At 46.6% G+C, this 15,774-nt stretch overlaps 1 protein-coding gene across 3 annotated transcripts in view; it reads right to left on the bottom strand.

The window, feature by feature from the left end:
* si:dkey-192k22.2 (uncharacterized) overlaps positions 1–15,691 on the bottom strand; it is a 21,178-nt gene extending 5,487 nt beyond the window's left edge. For 2 of the 3 annotated variants that reach the window (XM_055912759.1, XM_055912761.1), the window contains exons 1-6: positions 15,592–15,691; positions 8,442–9,112; positions 7,853–8,071; positions 6,820–7,065; positions 4,755–4,868; positions 3,331–3,423 (exon numbers count right to left, since the gene is read on the bottom strand). In XM_055912759.1, coding sequence (XP_055768734.1) covers positions 3,331–3,423; positions 4,755–4,868; positions 6,820–7,065; positions 7,853–8,071; positions 8,442–8,529 — 760 coding nt within the window. In that variant the 5' untranslated portion in view covers positions 8,530–9,112; positions 15,592–15,691. Of the gene's footprint in view, positions 1–3,330; positions 3,424–4,754; positions 4,869–6,819; positions 7,066–7,852; positions 8,072–8,441; positions 9,164–15,591 lie in introns of those variants that run through there. The other variant, XM_055912760.1, reaches the window with a different exon arrangement.
* Positions 15,692–15,774: the final 83 nt, after the last annotated feature.

The following is a 15,774-nucleotide window of genomic DNA, read 5'->3' as shown; positions in this document are numbered from 1 at the left end:
CAGTGACCATAGGGCTCTATTCCCTATATAGTGCAGTGACCATAGGGCTCTATTCCCTATATAGTGTAGTGACCATAGGGCTCTGTTCCCTATATAGTGCAGTGACCATAGGGCTCTGTTCCCTATATAGTGCAGTGACCATAGGGCTCTATTCCCTATATAGTGTAGTGACCATAGGGCTCTGTTCCCTATATAGTGTATAGTGCAGTGACCATAGGGCTCTGTTCCCTATATAGTGCAGTGACCATAGGGCTCTATTCCCTATATAGTGCAGTGACCATAGGGCTCTATTCCCTATATAGTGCAGTGACCATAGGGCTCTGTTCCCTATATAGTGCAGTGACCATAGGGCTCTGTTCCCTATATAGTGCAGTGACCATAGGGCTCTGTTCCCTATATAGTGCAGTGACCATAGGGCTCTGTTCCCTATATAGTGCAGTGACCGTAGGGCTCTATTCCCTATATAGTGCAGTGACCGTAGGGCTCTATTCCCTATATAGTGCAGTGACCATAGGGCTCTATTCCCTATATAGTGCAGTGACCATAGGGCTCTATTCCCTATATAGTGCAGTGACCATAGGGCTCTGTTCCCTATATAGTGCAGTGACCATAGGGCTCTATTCCCTATGTAGTGCAGTGACCATAGGGCTCTATTCCCTATATAGTGCAGTGAACATAGGGCTCTATTCCCTATATAGTGCAGTGACCATAGGGCTCTATTCCCTATATAGTGTATAGTGCAGTGACCATAGGGCTCTGTTCCCTATATAGTGTAGTGACCATAGGGCTATATTCCCTATATAGTGTAGTGACCATAGGGCTCTATTCCCTATATAGTGCAGTGACCATAGGGCTCTATTCCCTATATAGTGCAGTGACCATAGGGCTCTATTCACTATATAGTGTATAGTGCAGTGACCATAGGGCTCTATTCCCTATATAGTGTAGTGACCATAGGGCTCTGTTCCCTATATAGTGCAGTGACCATAGGGCACTATTCCCTATATAGTGTTGTGACCATAGGGCTCTATTCCCTATATAGTGTATAGTGCAGTGACCATAGGGCTCTGTTCCCTATATAGTGTATAGTGTAGTGACCATAGGGCTCTATTCCCTATATAGTGTATAGTGCAGTGACCATAGGGCTCTGTTCCCTATATAGTGCAGTGACCATAGGGCTCTATTCCCTATATAGTGCAGTGACCATAGGGTTCTATTCCCTATATAGTGCAGTGACCATAGGGCTCTGTTCCCTATATAGTGCAGTGACCATAGGGCTCTATTCCCTATATAGTGCAGTGACCATAGGGCTCTGTTCCCTATATAGTGCAGTGACCATAGGGCTCTATTCCCTATATAGTGTAGTGACCATAGGGCTCTGTTCCCTATATAGTGCAGTGACCATAGGGCTCTGTTCCCTATATAGTGTAGTGACCATAGGGCTCTGTTCCCTATATAGTGCAGTGACCATAGGGCTCTGTTCCCTATATAGTGTATAGTGCAGTGACCATAGGGCTCTATTCCCTATATAGTGTAGTGACCATAGGGCTCTGTTCCCTATATAGTGCAGTGACCATAGGGCTCTATTCCCTATATAGTGTAGTGACCATAGGGCTCTGTTCCCTATATAGTGCAGTGACCATAGGGCTCTGTTCCCTATATAGTGTAGTGACCATAGGGCTCTGTTCCCTATATAGTGCAGTGACCATAGGGCTCTGTTCCCTATATAGTGTATAGTGCAGTGACCATAGGGCTCTATTCCCTATATAGTGCAGTGACCATAGGGCTCTATTCCCTATAAAGTGTAGTGACCATAGGGCTCTGTTCCCTATATAGTGCAGTGACCATAGGGCTCTATTCACTATATAGTGTATAGTGCAGTGACCATAGGGCTCTATTCCCTATATAGTGTAGTGACCATAGGGCTCTGTTCCCTATATAGTGCAGTGACCATAGGGCTCTATTCCCTATATAGTGTTGTGACCATAGGGCTCTATTCCCTATATAGTGTATAGTGCAGTGACCATAGGGCTCTGTTCCCTATATAGTGTATAGTGTAGTGACCATAGGGCTCTATTCCCTATATAGTGTATAGTGCAGTGACCATAGGGCTCTGTTCCCTATATAGTGCAGTGACCATAGGGCTCTATTCCCTATATAGTGTATAGTGCAGTGACCATAGGGCTCTATTCCCTATATAGTGCAGTGACCATAGGGCTCTATTCCCTATATAGTGCAGTGACCATAGGGCTCTGTTCCCTATATAGTGCAGTGACCATAGGGCTCTATTCCCTATATAGTGCAGTGACCATAGGGCTCTATTCCCTATATAGTGCAGTGACCATAGGGCTCTATTCCCTATATAGTGCAGTGACCATAGGGCTCTATTCCCTATATAGTGCAGTGACCATAGGGCTCTATTCCCTATATAGTGCAGTGACCATAGGGCTCTATTCCCTATATAGTGCAGTGACCATAGGGCTCTATTCCCTATATAGTGCAGTGACCATAGGGCTCTATTCCCTATATAGTGCAGTGACCGTAGGGCTCTATTCCCTATATAGTGTATAGTGCAGTGACCATAGGGCTCTGTTCCCTATATAGTGTATAGTGCAGTGACCATAGGGTGCCATTTGGGATGCAGGCTATTCTGTTTTCTGCTGTTGGAGAGAGAGATAGGGGGAGGGGAAGAGAGAGAGAGAGATAGGGGGAGGGGAAGAGAGAGAGAGATAGGGAGAGGGGGGGGAGAGAGAGAGATAGGGAGAGGGGGGGAGAGAGAGAGAGATGGGGAGAGAGAGAGAGAGATAGAGAGAGGGGGGAGAGAGAGAGAGAGATAGGGAGAGGGGGGGAGAGAGAGAGAGATGGGGAGAGAGAGAGAGAGATAGGGAGAGAGGGGGAGAGAGAGAGATAGGGAGAGAGGGGGAGAGAGAGAGATAGGGAGAGGGGGGGAGAGAGAGAGAGATGGGGAGAGGCGGGGAAAGAGAGAGAGAGGGATAGAGAGAGAGATGAGGAGAGAGAGAGAGAGAGAGATAGGGAGAGAGAGAGAGATAGGGAGAGGCGGGGAGAGAGAGAGAGAGAGAGATAGAGAGAGAGATAGGGAGAGAGGGGGAGAGAGAGAGATAGGGAGAGAGGGGGAGAGAGAGAGATAGGGAGAGGGGGGGAGAGAGAGAGAGATGGGGAGAGGCGGGGAAAGAGAGAGAGATGGGGAGAGAGAGAGATGGGGGAGAGAGAGAGATGGGGGAGAGAGAGAGATGGGGGGAGAGAGAGAGAGAGAGAGAGAGAGAGAGAGAGAGAGGGGGGCGAGAGAGAGAGAGAGAGAGAGGGAGGTACCTGAGGAGTGATGTAGTGAAACAGAGACATGAGGGATGTCCGTGTTGAATCCTCTGTTCTGGAACACACTGGCTGGATACACCCTGGGCTCCTCTGAGAGAGGGGGAGGAGAGGGAGGGGTAGGAGAGAGAGAGGGGAAGGTAGAGAAGGGGGGGAGAAAGGAGAAGAGGGAGGGGTAGGAGAGGGGAAAGCAGAGAAGGGGGGGAAAGGAGAAGAGAGAGGGGTAGGAGAGAGAGAAAGGGGAAGGCAGAGAAGGGGAGGAGAAAGGAGAAGAGGGAGGGGGAGGCAGAGAAGGGGGGGAGAAAGGAGAAGAGGGAGGGGTAGGAGAGGGAGAAAGGGGAAGGTAGAGAAGGGGGGAGAAAGGAGAAGAGGGAGGGGTAGGAGAGGGAGAAAGGGGAAGGTAGAGAAGGGGGGAGAAAGGAGAAGAGGGAGGGGTAGGAGAGGGAGAAAGGGGAAGGTAGAGAAGGGGGGAGAAAGGAGAAGAGAGAGGGGTAGGAGAGGGGAAGGCAGGGAAGGGGGGGAGAAAGGAGAAGAGGGAGGGGTAGGAGAGGGGAAGGCAGGGAAGGGGGGGAGAAAGGAGAAGGAGAATAATGTCATTTCAACCCATGTATATAAAGACCTATACATTTGTTTTATTGTCAATGTTTAAGTGTGTGTGTGTGTGTGTGTGTGTGTGTGTGTGTGTGTGTGTGTGTGTGTGTGTGTGTCCACAAGGTTATTTATACAAGACTGTGTGTGTGTCCCCACAAGGTTAGTTATAGAAGACTGTGTGTGTGTGTGTGTGTGTGTGTCCACAAGGTTAGTTATAGAAGACTGTGTGTGTGTGTATGTGTGTCCCCACAAGGTTAGTTATACAAGACTGTGTGTGTGTGTGTGTGTGTGTGTCCACAAGGTTAGTTATAGAAGACTGTGTGTGTGTGTCTGTGTGTCCCCACAAGGTTAGTTATACAAGACTGTGTGTGTGTGTGTGTGTGTGTGTCTGTGTCCCCACAAGGTTAGTTATACGAGACTGTGTGTGTGTCTGTGTGTCCCCACAAGGTTAGTTATACAAGACTGTGTGTGTGTGTGTGTGTGTGTGTGTGTGTCTGTGTCCCCACAAGGTTAGTTATACGAGACTGTGTGTGTGTCTGTGTGTCCCCACAAGGTTAGTTATACAAGACTGTGTGTGTGTGTCTGTGTCTGTGTGTCCCCACAAGGTTAGTTATACAAGACTGTGTGTGTGTGTGTGTGTGTGTGTCTGTGTCCCCACAAGGTTAGTTATACGAGACTGTGTGTGTGCCTGTGTGTCCCCACAAGGTTAGTTATACAAGACTCTGTGTGTGTGTCTGTGTCCCCACAAGGTTAGTTATACGAGACTGTGTGTGTGTGTGTCTGTGTGTCCCCACAAGGTTAGTTATACGAGACTGTGTGTGTGTGTGACTCACTTCGGCAGCAGCGAGTCCTCCAGTAGATCAGACCCAGGACCCCGGTGAGAACGGTCAACATGACCACAACCACCAGGACCAACCACACCACCCTGAACACACACAACCACTCACCTAGAGAGAGGGGGGGGGGGGGGGGGGGGGAGAGAAAGAGAGAGAGAGAGAGAGGGGGGAGGGGGAGAAAGAGAGAGAGAGAGGGGGGGGGAGGGGAGAGAGGGGAGAGGAGAGAGAGTGAGGAGGGAGGGAGGGGGGGAGGAGAAAGATAGAGAGAGGGAGGAGGAGAGAGAGGGAGGGGGAGAAAGAGAGAGAGTGGGGAGGGGGGGAGGAGAAAGATAGAGAGAGGGGGGAGGAGAGAGAGGGAGAGGAGAGAGAGTGAGGGGGAGGGGAAAGAGAGAGAGAGGGGGGGAGAAAGAGAGAGAGAGGGGGGAGGGGGGAGGAGAAAGATAGAGAGAGGGGGGAGGAGAGAGAGGGAGGGGAGGTAACAGTGGTAGGGAGAAAGGGGGGGAGAGAGGGGGGGCGAGAGGGGGGTAAGAGTGGGAGAGAGAGGGGGGAGGAGAAAGGGGGAGGAGAGAGAGAGAGGGAGGGGGAGAGAGAGGGAGGGGGAGAGAGAGGGAGGGGGAGAGAGAGGGAGGGGGAGAAAGAGAGGGAGAGGGGGGAGAAAGAGAGAGAGAGGGGGGAGGGGGGAGGAGAAAGATAGAGGGGGGAGGAGAGAGAGGGAGGGGAGGTAACAGTGGTAGGGAGAAAGGGGGGGAGAGGGGGGGAGAGAGAGAGGGGGGAGGTAAGAGAAAAAATATCCTCAGTGTACAACGTAAAACCCCAAATAATGCACGCAGAGCTGAATTAGGCCGATACCCGCTAATTATTCAAATCCAGAAAAGAGAAGTTAAATTCTACAACCAACTAAAATGAAGCGATTCCCAAACCTTCCATAACAAAGCCATCACCTACAGAGAGATGAACCTGGAGAAGAGTCCCCTAAGCAAGCTGGTCCTGGGGCTCTGTTCACAAACACAAACAGACCCCACAGAGCCCCAGGACAGCAACACAATTAGACCCAACCAAATCATGAGAAAACTAAAAGATAATTACTTGACACATTGGAAAGAATTAACAAAAAAACAGAGCAAACTAGAATGCTATTTGGCCCTAAACAGAGAGTACACAGTGGCAGAATACCTGACCACTGTGACTGACCTGAACGTAAGGAAAGCTTTGACTATGTACAGACTCAGTGAGCCTTGCTATTGAGAAAGGCCGCCGTAGGCAGACATGGCTCTCAAGAGAAGACTGGCTATGTGCTCACTGCCCACAAAATGAGGTGGAAACTGAGCTGCACTTCCTAACCTCATGCTAAACGTTTGACCATATTAGAGACACATATTTCCCTCAGACCCACAAAGAATTAGAAAACAAACCCGATTCTGATAAACTCCCATATCTACTGGGTGAAATTCCACAGTATGACATCACAGCAGCAAGATTTGTGACCTGTTGCCACCAGAAAAGGGCAACCAGTGAAGACCAAACACCATTGTAAATACAACCTATACCACCGTTCAAAAGCTTTGGGGGTCACTTAGAAATGTCCTTGTTTTTGAAAGAAAAGCAAATTGTTTGTCCATTAAAATAACATCAAATTGATCAGAAATACAGTGTAGACAGTGTTAATGTTGTAAATGACTATTTTAGCTGGAAACGGCTGATTTTTTAATATGGAATATCTACATAGGCGTACGGAGGCCCATTATCAGCAACCATCACTCCTGTGTTCCAATGGCACGTTGTGTTAGCTAATCCAAGTTTATCATTTTAAAAAGGCTAATGGATCATTAGAAAACCCTTTTGTAATTATGTTAGCACAGCTGAAAACTGTTGTCCTGATTTAAAGAAGCAATAAAACTGTCCTTCTTTAAACTAGTTGAGTATCAGGAGCATCAGCATTTGTGGGTTCGATGACAGGCTCAAAATGACCAGAAACAAATCACTTTCTTCTGTATTAGCTAATCCAAGTTTATCATTGTGCTCGACGTACCAACTGAGCCACATGGGGTCATATTCTACTCACTTCTAGGTGGCCGTGTCCAGGGCAGGTCAGACTTTACAGCTGTCTGATTGGTTCCTTGGGTGTGGAGATGAAGGAGACACTGGCTGTGATTGGTTGGTATGGAAAGGGGTGGGGTTCGAAAACAGCAGTAGACGAATCCTTGTCCTTCCTCCCTCTCTTCCTCCCTCTCTTTCTTCTCCTCTGTCATTAAGTCGTACAAAGTCACGTTCCCTCCTTCTGACAACATTGATAGCGCCACCCTCCTCCCTGGAGAGATGGAGGGGAGAGGAGGAGGCAAGGAGGAGGAGGGGAGGCAAGGAGAGAGGAGAGAAGAGAAGAGAGGAGGAACGGAGGAGGGGAGACGAGGAGAGAAGAGGAGGAGGAAAGGCAAAAAGAGAAGAGGAGGAAAGGAGGGGGAGGGGAGGCAAGGAGCCAGGAGAGAGGAGATGAGAGGGGAAAATAGAGGAGGAGAAGAGAGGGGGAGGAGAGGAGGAGAAAAGGAGAGGTGATGAGAAAATCCAACATTTTCAGACAATAACCACGTTTCCATCTGTTGTTGGCCTAGAGCGCAGGTGTCAAGACCACAGTAGGCACATTTTGTTATTTTCACACACCCGTTTTTGTGACCGAAAACTATTGGTAGAGTTGAAAATGCGATGGAAATACATTGAACTGCAGATTGTTATTCGCTACGTCAAAGCAAAAAAAACTTTTTATGTGTCCTACGTCATCACGCAGTTTTATTTATCCTCTTTGGTGGAAACATCATCATTGGGAAAATGTGCATATTTTCTTTATGCAAATTTGTTAAATATTAGCAATTGGATGGAAACCTAGCTAGTAATTAATGTCAACTGTTAACCAATCAACGAATGATCCGTCTGATCTGTCGATCGTCCAACTGACGTCCAACTGACGTCAACTGTTAACCAATCAACGAATGATCCGTCTGATCTGTCGATCGTCCAACTGACGTCCAACTGACGTCAACTGTTAACCAATCAACGAATGATCCGTCTGATCTGTCGATCGTCCAACTGACGTCCCTGCCCACCTGACAGCGAGGCGTTTCCACGGAGAGCGGGCAGGTCCGTCTCCGTGTCACACAGCAACCAGTTCACTCCAGAACCCGTCCTCCGGGTGTTACAGACGGGCTTTTCCTCGCCGCTCCGGTCGGAGTTCTGTTCCGCAGGGGTCAGCCCGGGGTCACACTGTGTTGTCACTTCCTGGTCCCCACAGGGGTCAAAGGTCACACAGTGGAAGTTTACCCTCGCTGCAGCAGAGAGAGAGAGGTGACTTTTCAAGTATCTGTGTTTGTCATATTTCCTGTGTCAGTGATCTCAGTTACGATAAAGAGTGTATTGTTTCACAACCCCGTCTTTCTCACACACACACACACACACACACACACACACACACACACACACACACACACACTCTCTTTCTCTCTCAAACGTGTGTGTCTGTTAATCTGTCTGATTATTTTGAGGACACACAGTGTGTTGTGAAATCTGTGAATGTATTGTAATGTTTTTAAAATGGTATAAACTGACTTAATTTTTTCTGGGCCCCAAGAAGAGTAGCTGCTGCTTTGGCAACAGCTAATGGGGATCCATAATAAATACAAATACCAAAATAAATACCTCTGTGTGAAGTGAAGAACTCTGGGAGACAGATGATGAAGGCGAGGAGGATGAGGATGAAGAGTTTGATGAGTGCTGCTCTGGTCATGGTAACGCATGACACACGGTCAGACAGACACGTGTAGTATTCTGCCTCCTTGTAGTCTGTTCCTCCACGAGACAGACAGTTCAGTAGTATACTGTCTCTCCTGTCTGTCTCTCCTCTGTCTGTCTCTCCTCTCTGTCTGTCTATCTGTCTGTCTCTCCTCTCTGTCTGTCTGTCTCTCTGTCTGTCTGTCTATCTGTCTGTCTGTCTATCTCTCTGTCTGTCTCTCCTCTCTCTCTGTCTCTCCTCTCTCTCTGTCTCTCCTCTCTCTGTCTCTCCTCTCTCTGTCTCTCCTCTCTGTCTGTCTCTCCTCTCTGTCTGTCTCTCCTCTCTGTCTGTCTCTCCTCTCTGTCTGTCTCTCCTCTCTGTCTGTCTCTCCTCTCTGTCTGTCTCTCCTCTCTGTCTGTCTCTCCTCTCTGTCTGTCTCTCCTCTCTGTCTCTGCTCTCTCTGTCTGTTTGTCTCTCCTCTCTGTCTGTTTGTCTCTCCTCTCTGTCTGTCTGTCTCTCCTCGTCTATGAACAGAGAAACCAGAGAACGTTACACTGTGGCTCACTACTCCACTTCCTCTGTCACTTCCTGAAACTGTCTTAGAGAGAGAGACAGAGAAGTGGAAAGAGACAGAGAGAGAGAAGTGGAAAGAGACAGAGAGAGAGAGAGAAGTGGAAAGAGACAGAGAGAGAGAGAGAGAGAGAGACAGAGAGAGAGAGAGAAGTGGAAAGAGACAGAGAGAGAGAGAGAGAGAGAGAGAGGAAAGAGAGGAGCGACAGAGAGAGAGAGAGAGAGTGGGAGAAAGACCGTTGAGTCAAAAAAAAAAAGGAGAGTTCGAGATGAAGAGGGAGAAAGATGATTATTGTGAATTGCCTCTCTCCTGAAGGACTCTGGGTAATGGGGTTTATTTAGTAAGAATGTTGAAGTGTTCTGTGTTCTAGAACACTAGGTTAATCACAAATGCATGAAGGCTATAGGTTGACAACTGTGTATGTCAAATCAAATCAAGAATGATTTGTTTCCCGAATACAACAGTGAAATGCTTACTTTACAAGCCCTTAACCAACAATGCCATTTTAAGAAAATACCTACAAAAAAGTAAGAAATTAGAATATGGCTCCATCTCATCAGACCTGTTATATGGCTCCGTCTCATCAGACCTGTTATATGTAACCAATATGGCTCCGTCTCATCAGACCTGTTATATGTAACCAATATGGCTCCGTCTCATCAGACCTGTTATATGTAACCAATATGGCTCCGTCTCATCAGACCTGTTATATGGCTCCGTCTCATCAGACCTGTTATATGTAACCAATATGGCTCCGTCTCATCAGACCTGTTATATGTAACCAATATGGCTCCGTCTCATCAGACCTGTTATATGGCTCCGTCTCATCAGACCTGTTATATGTAACCAATATGGCTCCGTCTCATCAGACCTGTTATATGTAACCAATATGGCTCCGTCTCATCAGACCTGTTATATGTAACCAATATGGCTCCGTCTCATCAGACCTGTTATATGTAACCAATATGGCTCCGTCTCATCAGACCTGTTATATGTAACCAATATGGCTCCGTCTCATCAGACCTGTTATATGTAACCAATATGGCTCCGTCTCATCAGACCTGTTATATGTAACCAATATGGCTCCGTCTCATCAGACCTGTTATATGTAACCAATATGGCTCCGTCTCATCAGACCTGTTATATGTAACCAATATGGCTCCGTCTCATCAGACCTGTTATATGTAACCAATATGGCTCCGTCTCATCAGACCTGTTATGTGTAACCAATATGGCTCCGTCTCATCAGACCTGTTATATGGCTCCGTCTCATCAGACCTGTTATATGTAACCAATATGGCTCCGTCTCATCAGACCTGTTATATGTAACCAATATGGCTCCGTCTCATCAGACCTGTTATATGTAACCAATATGGCTCCGTCTCATCAGACCTGTTATATGGCTCCGTCTCAACAGACCTGTTATATGTAACCAATATGGCCCCGTCTCAACAGACCTGTTATATGTAACCAATATGGCCCCGTCTCATCTGACCTGTTATATGTAACCAATATGGCTCCGTCTCATCAGATCTGTTATATGGCTCCGTCTCATCAGACCTGTTATATGTAACCAATATGGCTCCGTCTCATCAGACCTGTTATATGTAACCAATATGGCTCCGTCTCATCAGACCTGTTATATGTAACCAATATGGCTCCGTCTCATCAGACCTGTTATATGTAACCAATATGGCTCCGTCTCTTCAGACCTGTTATATGTAACCAATATGGCTCCGTCTCATCAGACCTGTTATATGTAACCAATATGGCTCCGTCTCATCAGACCTGTTATATGGCTCCGTCTCATCAGACCTGTTATATGTAACCAATATGGCTCCGTCTCATCAGACCTGTTATATGTAACCAATATGGCTCCGTCTCATCAGACCTGTTATATGTAACCAATATAGCTCCGTCTCATCAGACCTGTTATATGTAACCAATATGGCTCCGTCTCATCAGACCTGTTATATGGCTCCGTCTCATCAGACCTGTTATATGTAACCAATATGGCTCCGTCTCATCAGACCTGTTATATGTAACCAATATGGCTCCATCTCATCAGACCTGTTATATGGCTCCGTCTCATCAGACCTGTTATATGGCTCCGTCTCATCAGACCTGTTATATGGCTCCGTCTCATCAGACCTGTTATATGGCTCCGTCTCATCAGACCTGTTATATGTAACCAACATGGCTCCGTCTCATCAGACCTGTTATATGGCTCCGTCTCATCAGACCTGTTATATGGCTCCGTCTCATCAGACCTGTTATATGTAACCAACATGGCTCCGTCTCATCAGACCTGTTATATGGCTCCGTCTCATCAGACCTGTTATATGGCTCCGTCTCATCAGACCTGTTATATGGCTCCGTCTCATCAGACCTGTTATATGGCTCCGTCTCATCAGACCTGTTATATGGCCCCGTCTCATCAGACCTGTTATATGTAACCAATATGGCTCCGTCTCATCAGACCTGTTATATGTAACCAATATGGCTCCGTCTCATCAGACCTGTTATATGGCTCCGTCTCATCAGACCTGTTATATGTAACCAATATGGCTCCGTCTCATCAGACCTGTTATATGTAACCAATATGGCTCCGTCTCATCAGACCTGTTATATGTAACCAATATGGCTCCGTCTCATCAGACCTGTTATATGTAACCAATATGGCTCCGTCTCATCAGACCTGTTATATGTAACCAATATGGCTCCGTCTCATCAGACCTGTTATATGGCTCCGTCTCATCAGACCTGTTATATGGCTCCGTCTCATCAGACCTGTTATATGGCCCCGTCTCATCAGACCTGTTATATGTAACCAATATGGCTCCGTCTCATCAGACCTGTTATATGTAACCAATATGGCTCCGTCTCATCAGACCTGTTATATGTAACCAATATGGCTCCGTCTCATCAGACCTGTTATATGTAACCAATATGGCTCCGTCTCATCAGACCTGTTATATGGCTCCGTCTCATCAGACCTGTTATATGTAACCAATATGGCTCCGTCTCATCAGACCTGTTATATGGCTCCGTCTCATCAGACCTGTTATATGTAACCAAAATGGCTCCGTCTCATCAGACCTGTTATATGGCTCCGTCTCATCAGACCTGTTATATGTAACCAATATGGCTCCGTCTCATCAGACCTGTTATATGGCTCCGTCTCAACAGACCTGTTATATGGCTCCGTCTCATCAGACCTGTTATACGGCTCCGTCTCATCAGACCTGTTATATGTAACCAATATGGCCCCGTCTCATCAGACCTGTTATATGGCTCCGTCTCATCAGACCTGTTATATGTAACCAATATGGCTCCGTCTCATCAGACCTGTTATATGTAACCAATATGGCTCCGTCTCATCAGACCTGTTATATGTAACCAATATGGCTCCGTCTCATCAGACCTGTTATATGTAACCAATATGGCTCCGTCTCAACAGACCTGTTATATGTAACCAATATGGCTCCGTCTCATCAGACCTGTTATATGTAACCAATATGGCTCTGTCTCATCAGACCTGTTATATGTAACCAATATGGCTCCGTCTCATCAGACCTGTTATATGGCTCCGTCTCATCAGACCTGTTATATGTAACCAATATGGCCCCGTCTCATCAGACCTGTTATATGTAACCAATATGGCTCCGTCTCATCAGACCTGTTATATGTAACCAATATGGCCCCGTCTCATCAGACCTGTTATATGGCTCCGTCTCATCAGACCTGTTATATGTAACCAATATGGCTCCGTCTCAACAGACCTGTTATATGTAACCAATATGGCTCCGTCTCATCAGACCTGTTATATGTAACCAATATGGCTCCACCACTACATTGCCAAATCCTATCCAGACCTTTCAGACATGCTGACGTCAAAGGGCCCAGAGGAACAAATGGGGGGGGGGGGGGGTCGTTTCAGACCAGAAAGTGTCATTTTTTTTGGGGGGGGGGGGGTTTATCCACACCACAGGTTGCAAGTCAAGACATTGTCCACAGGAAGACGCTGGTGGTCACGTTGGGCTCAATGGCTCTGTCTCCTCTGTCCCCCTATTAATCCGTCCTTCCTCCCAGAGTACACTTGTTCTCTTCCCTTCATGGATTTGACAGTGAGGCCAGTTGGATTCAGTCCGATCACAGGTTACAGACAATGCAGCCTCAATGACTATTATAGAAAAGAAAAAACTTCCTCTAGTCCATCCAGGCCTATACACCAATCTAACGGTGGCAACAATAGTCCTTAGCGATATCTCCACACTCCACTGCAAAGTCTTGTATAACATGACACGAATGACCTGGTAATGTCAACATGTCCTGATGGCACCCTATTCCTTAAATAGTGCACTACTTTCAACCAGTTTGCAGTCCATATAGTGCACTACTACTAGCGCCCTAGGGTGCCATTTGGGACTGTCTCCAGTATGGATTTAAAACAACGCGATCACCAGATTCAAAACCAGGCCATCAGCCAATCAAAAAATTAGCTATTAATGACATGTGATGTGTCATCCTCCATTGGTTCAGACCATTCTGGATGAATAAGATCTAGTGAGCCAATCACCAGGGTCAGAAACAGTGACCAGACCAATGGACAACCAATCACCAGGGTCAGAAACAGTCACCAGACCAATGGACAACCAATCACCAGACCAATGGACAACCAATCACCAGGGTCAGAAACAGTCACCAGACCAATGGACAACCAATCACCAGGGGCAGAAACAGTCACCAGACCAATGGACAACCAATCACCAGGACAGAAACAGTCACCAGACCAATGGACAACCAATCACCAGGACAGAAATTGTCACCAGACCAATGGACAACCAATCACCAGGGTCAGAAACAGTCACCAGACCAATGGACAACCAATCACCAGGACAGAAACAGTACCAGATCAATGGACAACCAATCACCAGGACAGAAACAGTCACCAGACCAATGGACAATCAATCACCAGGGGACAGAAACAGTCACCAGACCAATGGACAACCAATCACCAGGACAGAAACAGTCACCAGACCAATGGACAACCAATCACCAGGACAGAAACAGTCACCAGACCAATGGACAACCAATCACCGGGACAGAAACAGTCACCAGACCAATGGACAACCAATCACCAGGGTCAGAAACAGTCACCAGACCAATGGACAACCAATCACCAGGACAGAAACAGACACCAGACCAATGGACAACCAATCACCAGGACAGAAACAGTCACCAGACCAATGGACAACCAATCACCAGGACAGAAACAGTGACCAGACCAATGGACAACCAATCACCAGGACAGAAACAGTTACCAGACCAATGGACAACCAATCACTAGGTCAGAAACAGTCACCAGACCAATGGACAACCAATCACCAGGACAGAAACAGTCACCAGACCAATGGACAACCAATCACCAGGACAGAAACAGTTACCAGACCAATGGACAACCAATCACCAGGACAGAAACAGTCACCAGACCAATGGACAACCAATCACCAGGACAGAAACAGACACCAGACCAATGGACAACCAATCACCAGGACAGAAACAGTCACCAGACCAATGGACAACCAATCACCAGGACAGAAACAGTCACCAGACCAATGGACAACCAATCACCAGAACAGAAACAGTCACCAGACCAACGAACAACCAATCACCAGACCAATGGACAACCAATCACCAGGACAGAAACAGTCACCAGACCAATGGACAACCGATCACCAGGACAGAAACAGTCACCAGACCAACGAACAACCAATCACCAGGGTCAGAAACAGCAGCAAGTCCATCATTGAGTCAAATGGGGGAACCAAGTGTTCAAAACGGAGACTTGTTTTAGATCTGTAAACAGCTACATCCAATGGATAATTTCATCACCATCAGATGTGATTCATCTGGATTGATTTGTAAAAAAAAGTACACTTAAAAATGTTCCCACTTTTAAAAAAATGTCTCCGTATTTTCAACTTGTGAAATTGGTGATGAATTGACTAAGGTTCCGGTCAACTGTATTACCATAGAAACAAAATGACAACATGGATTCCCGTTCCAGATTGGTTGGATATGATATGGGGCCATACTGGCATAAGATTGCGTAACATACGATAGAAAACAGTGCTTGACTTGGACGGAAATAGGTACCGGTACTCATTTTGTGTTTCAGTTTTGTTTATATTTTAGGTGTAGGAGCTCCACAATACTTTTGAGATAATATTATATAAGACGAACAGGAGTTGAAACAGTAGGCCATTTTGCTGCTCTTTAATTATTTGTTCTTCTTATCTCTTACCAAACAACAACAAAAAGTATTTTCTTAAAACTGCATTGTTGGTTATTAAAAGGGCTTGTAAAGTCAACATTTTACTGTAATGTCTACCTACACTTGTTGTATTCGGCGCATGTGACAAATACAATTTGAGTTGAAGTGCCGGTATTCAGCGTTTGAGCTCTTGCCCAAGTCAAACACTGGCGACAGAAAATATACTTACTTGAATGAACCTTGGTCCGGTTTATGGTTTTGGGACATCGGGCCCTGGAATTGATTGGGTTGGAAATGGGTTCCGTTCCATACGTTCTAGATTTGCTAAATTTTTGCAGTTGTAACTTTGCCGATGGACCAATCCTGGATCAGCCATTGGTTATGTCAGCTCTCATGGGCGTGATTATCTTTG

The sequence above is a fragment of the Salvelinus fontinalis genome, unplaced genomic scaffold (genome assembly GCF_029448725.1).
Source record: "Salvelinus fontinalis isolate EN_2023a unplaced genomic scaffold, ASM2944872v1 scaffold_0207, whole genome shotgun sequence".
Classification (NCBI taxonomy): Eukaryota; Metazoa; Chordata; class Actinopteri; order Salmoniformes; family Salmonidae; genus Salvelinus; species Salvelinus fontinalis.
The sequence above is the reverse complement of the archived record's forward strand: the minus strand, read 5'-3'. Positions and strand labels throughout refer to the sequence as shown.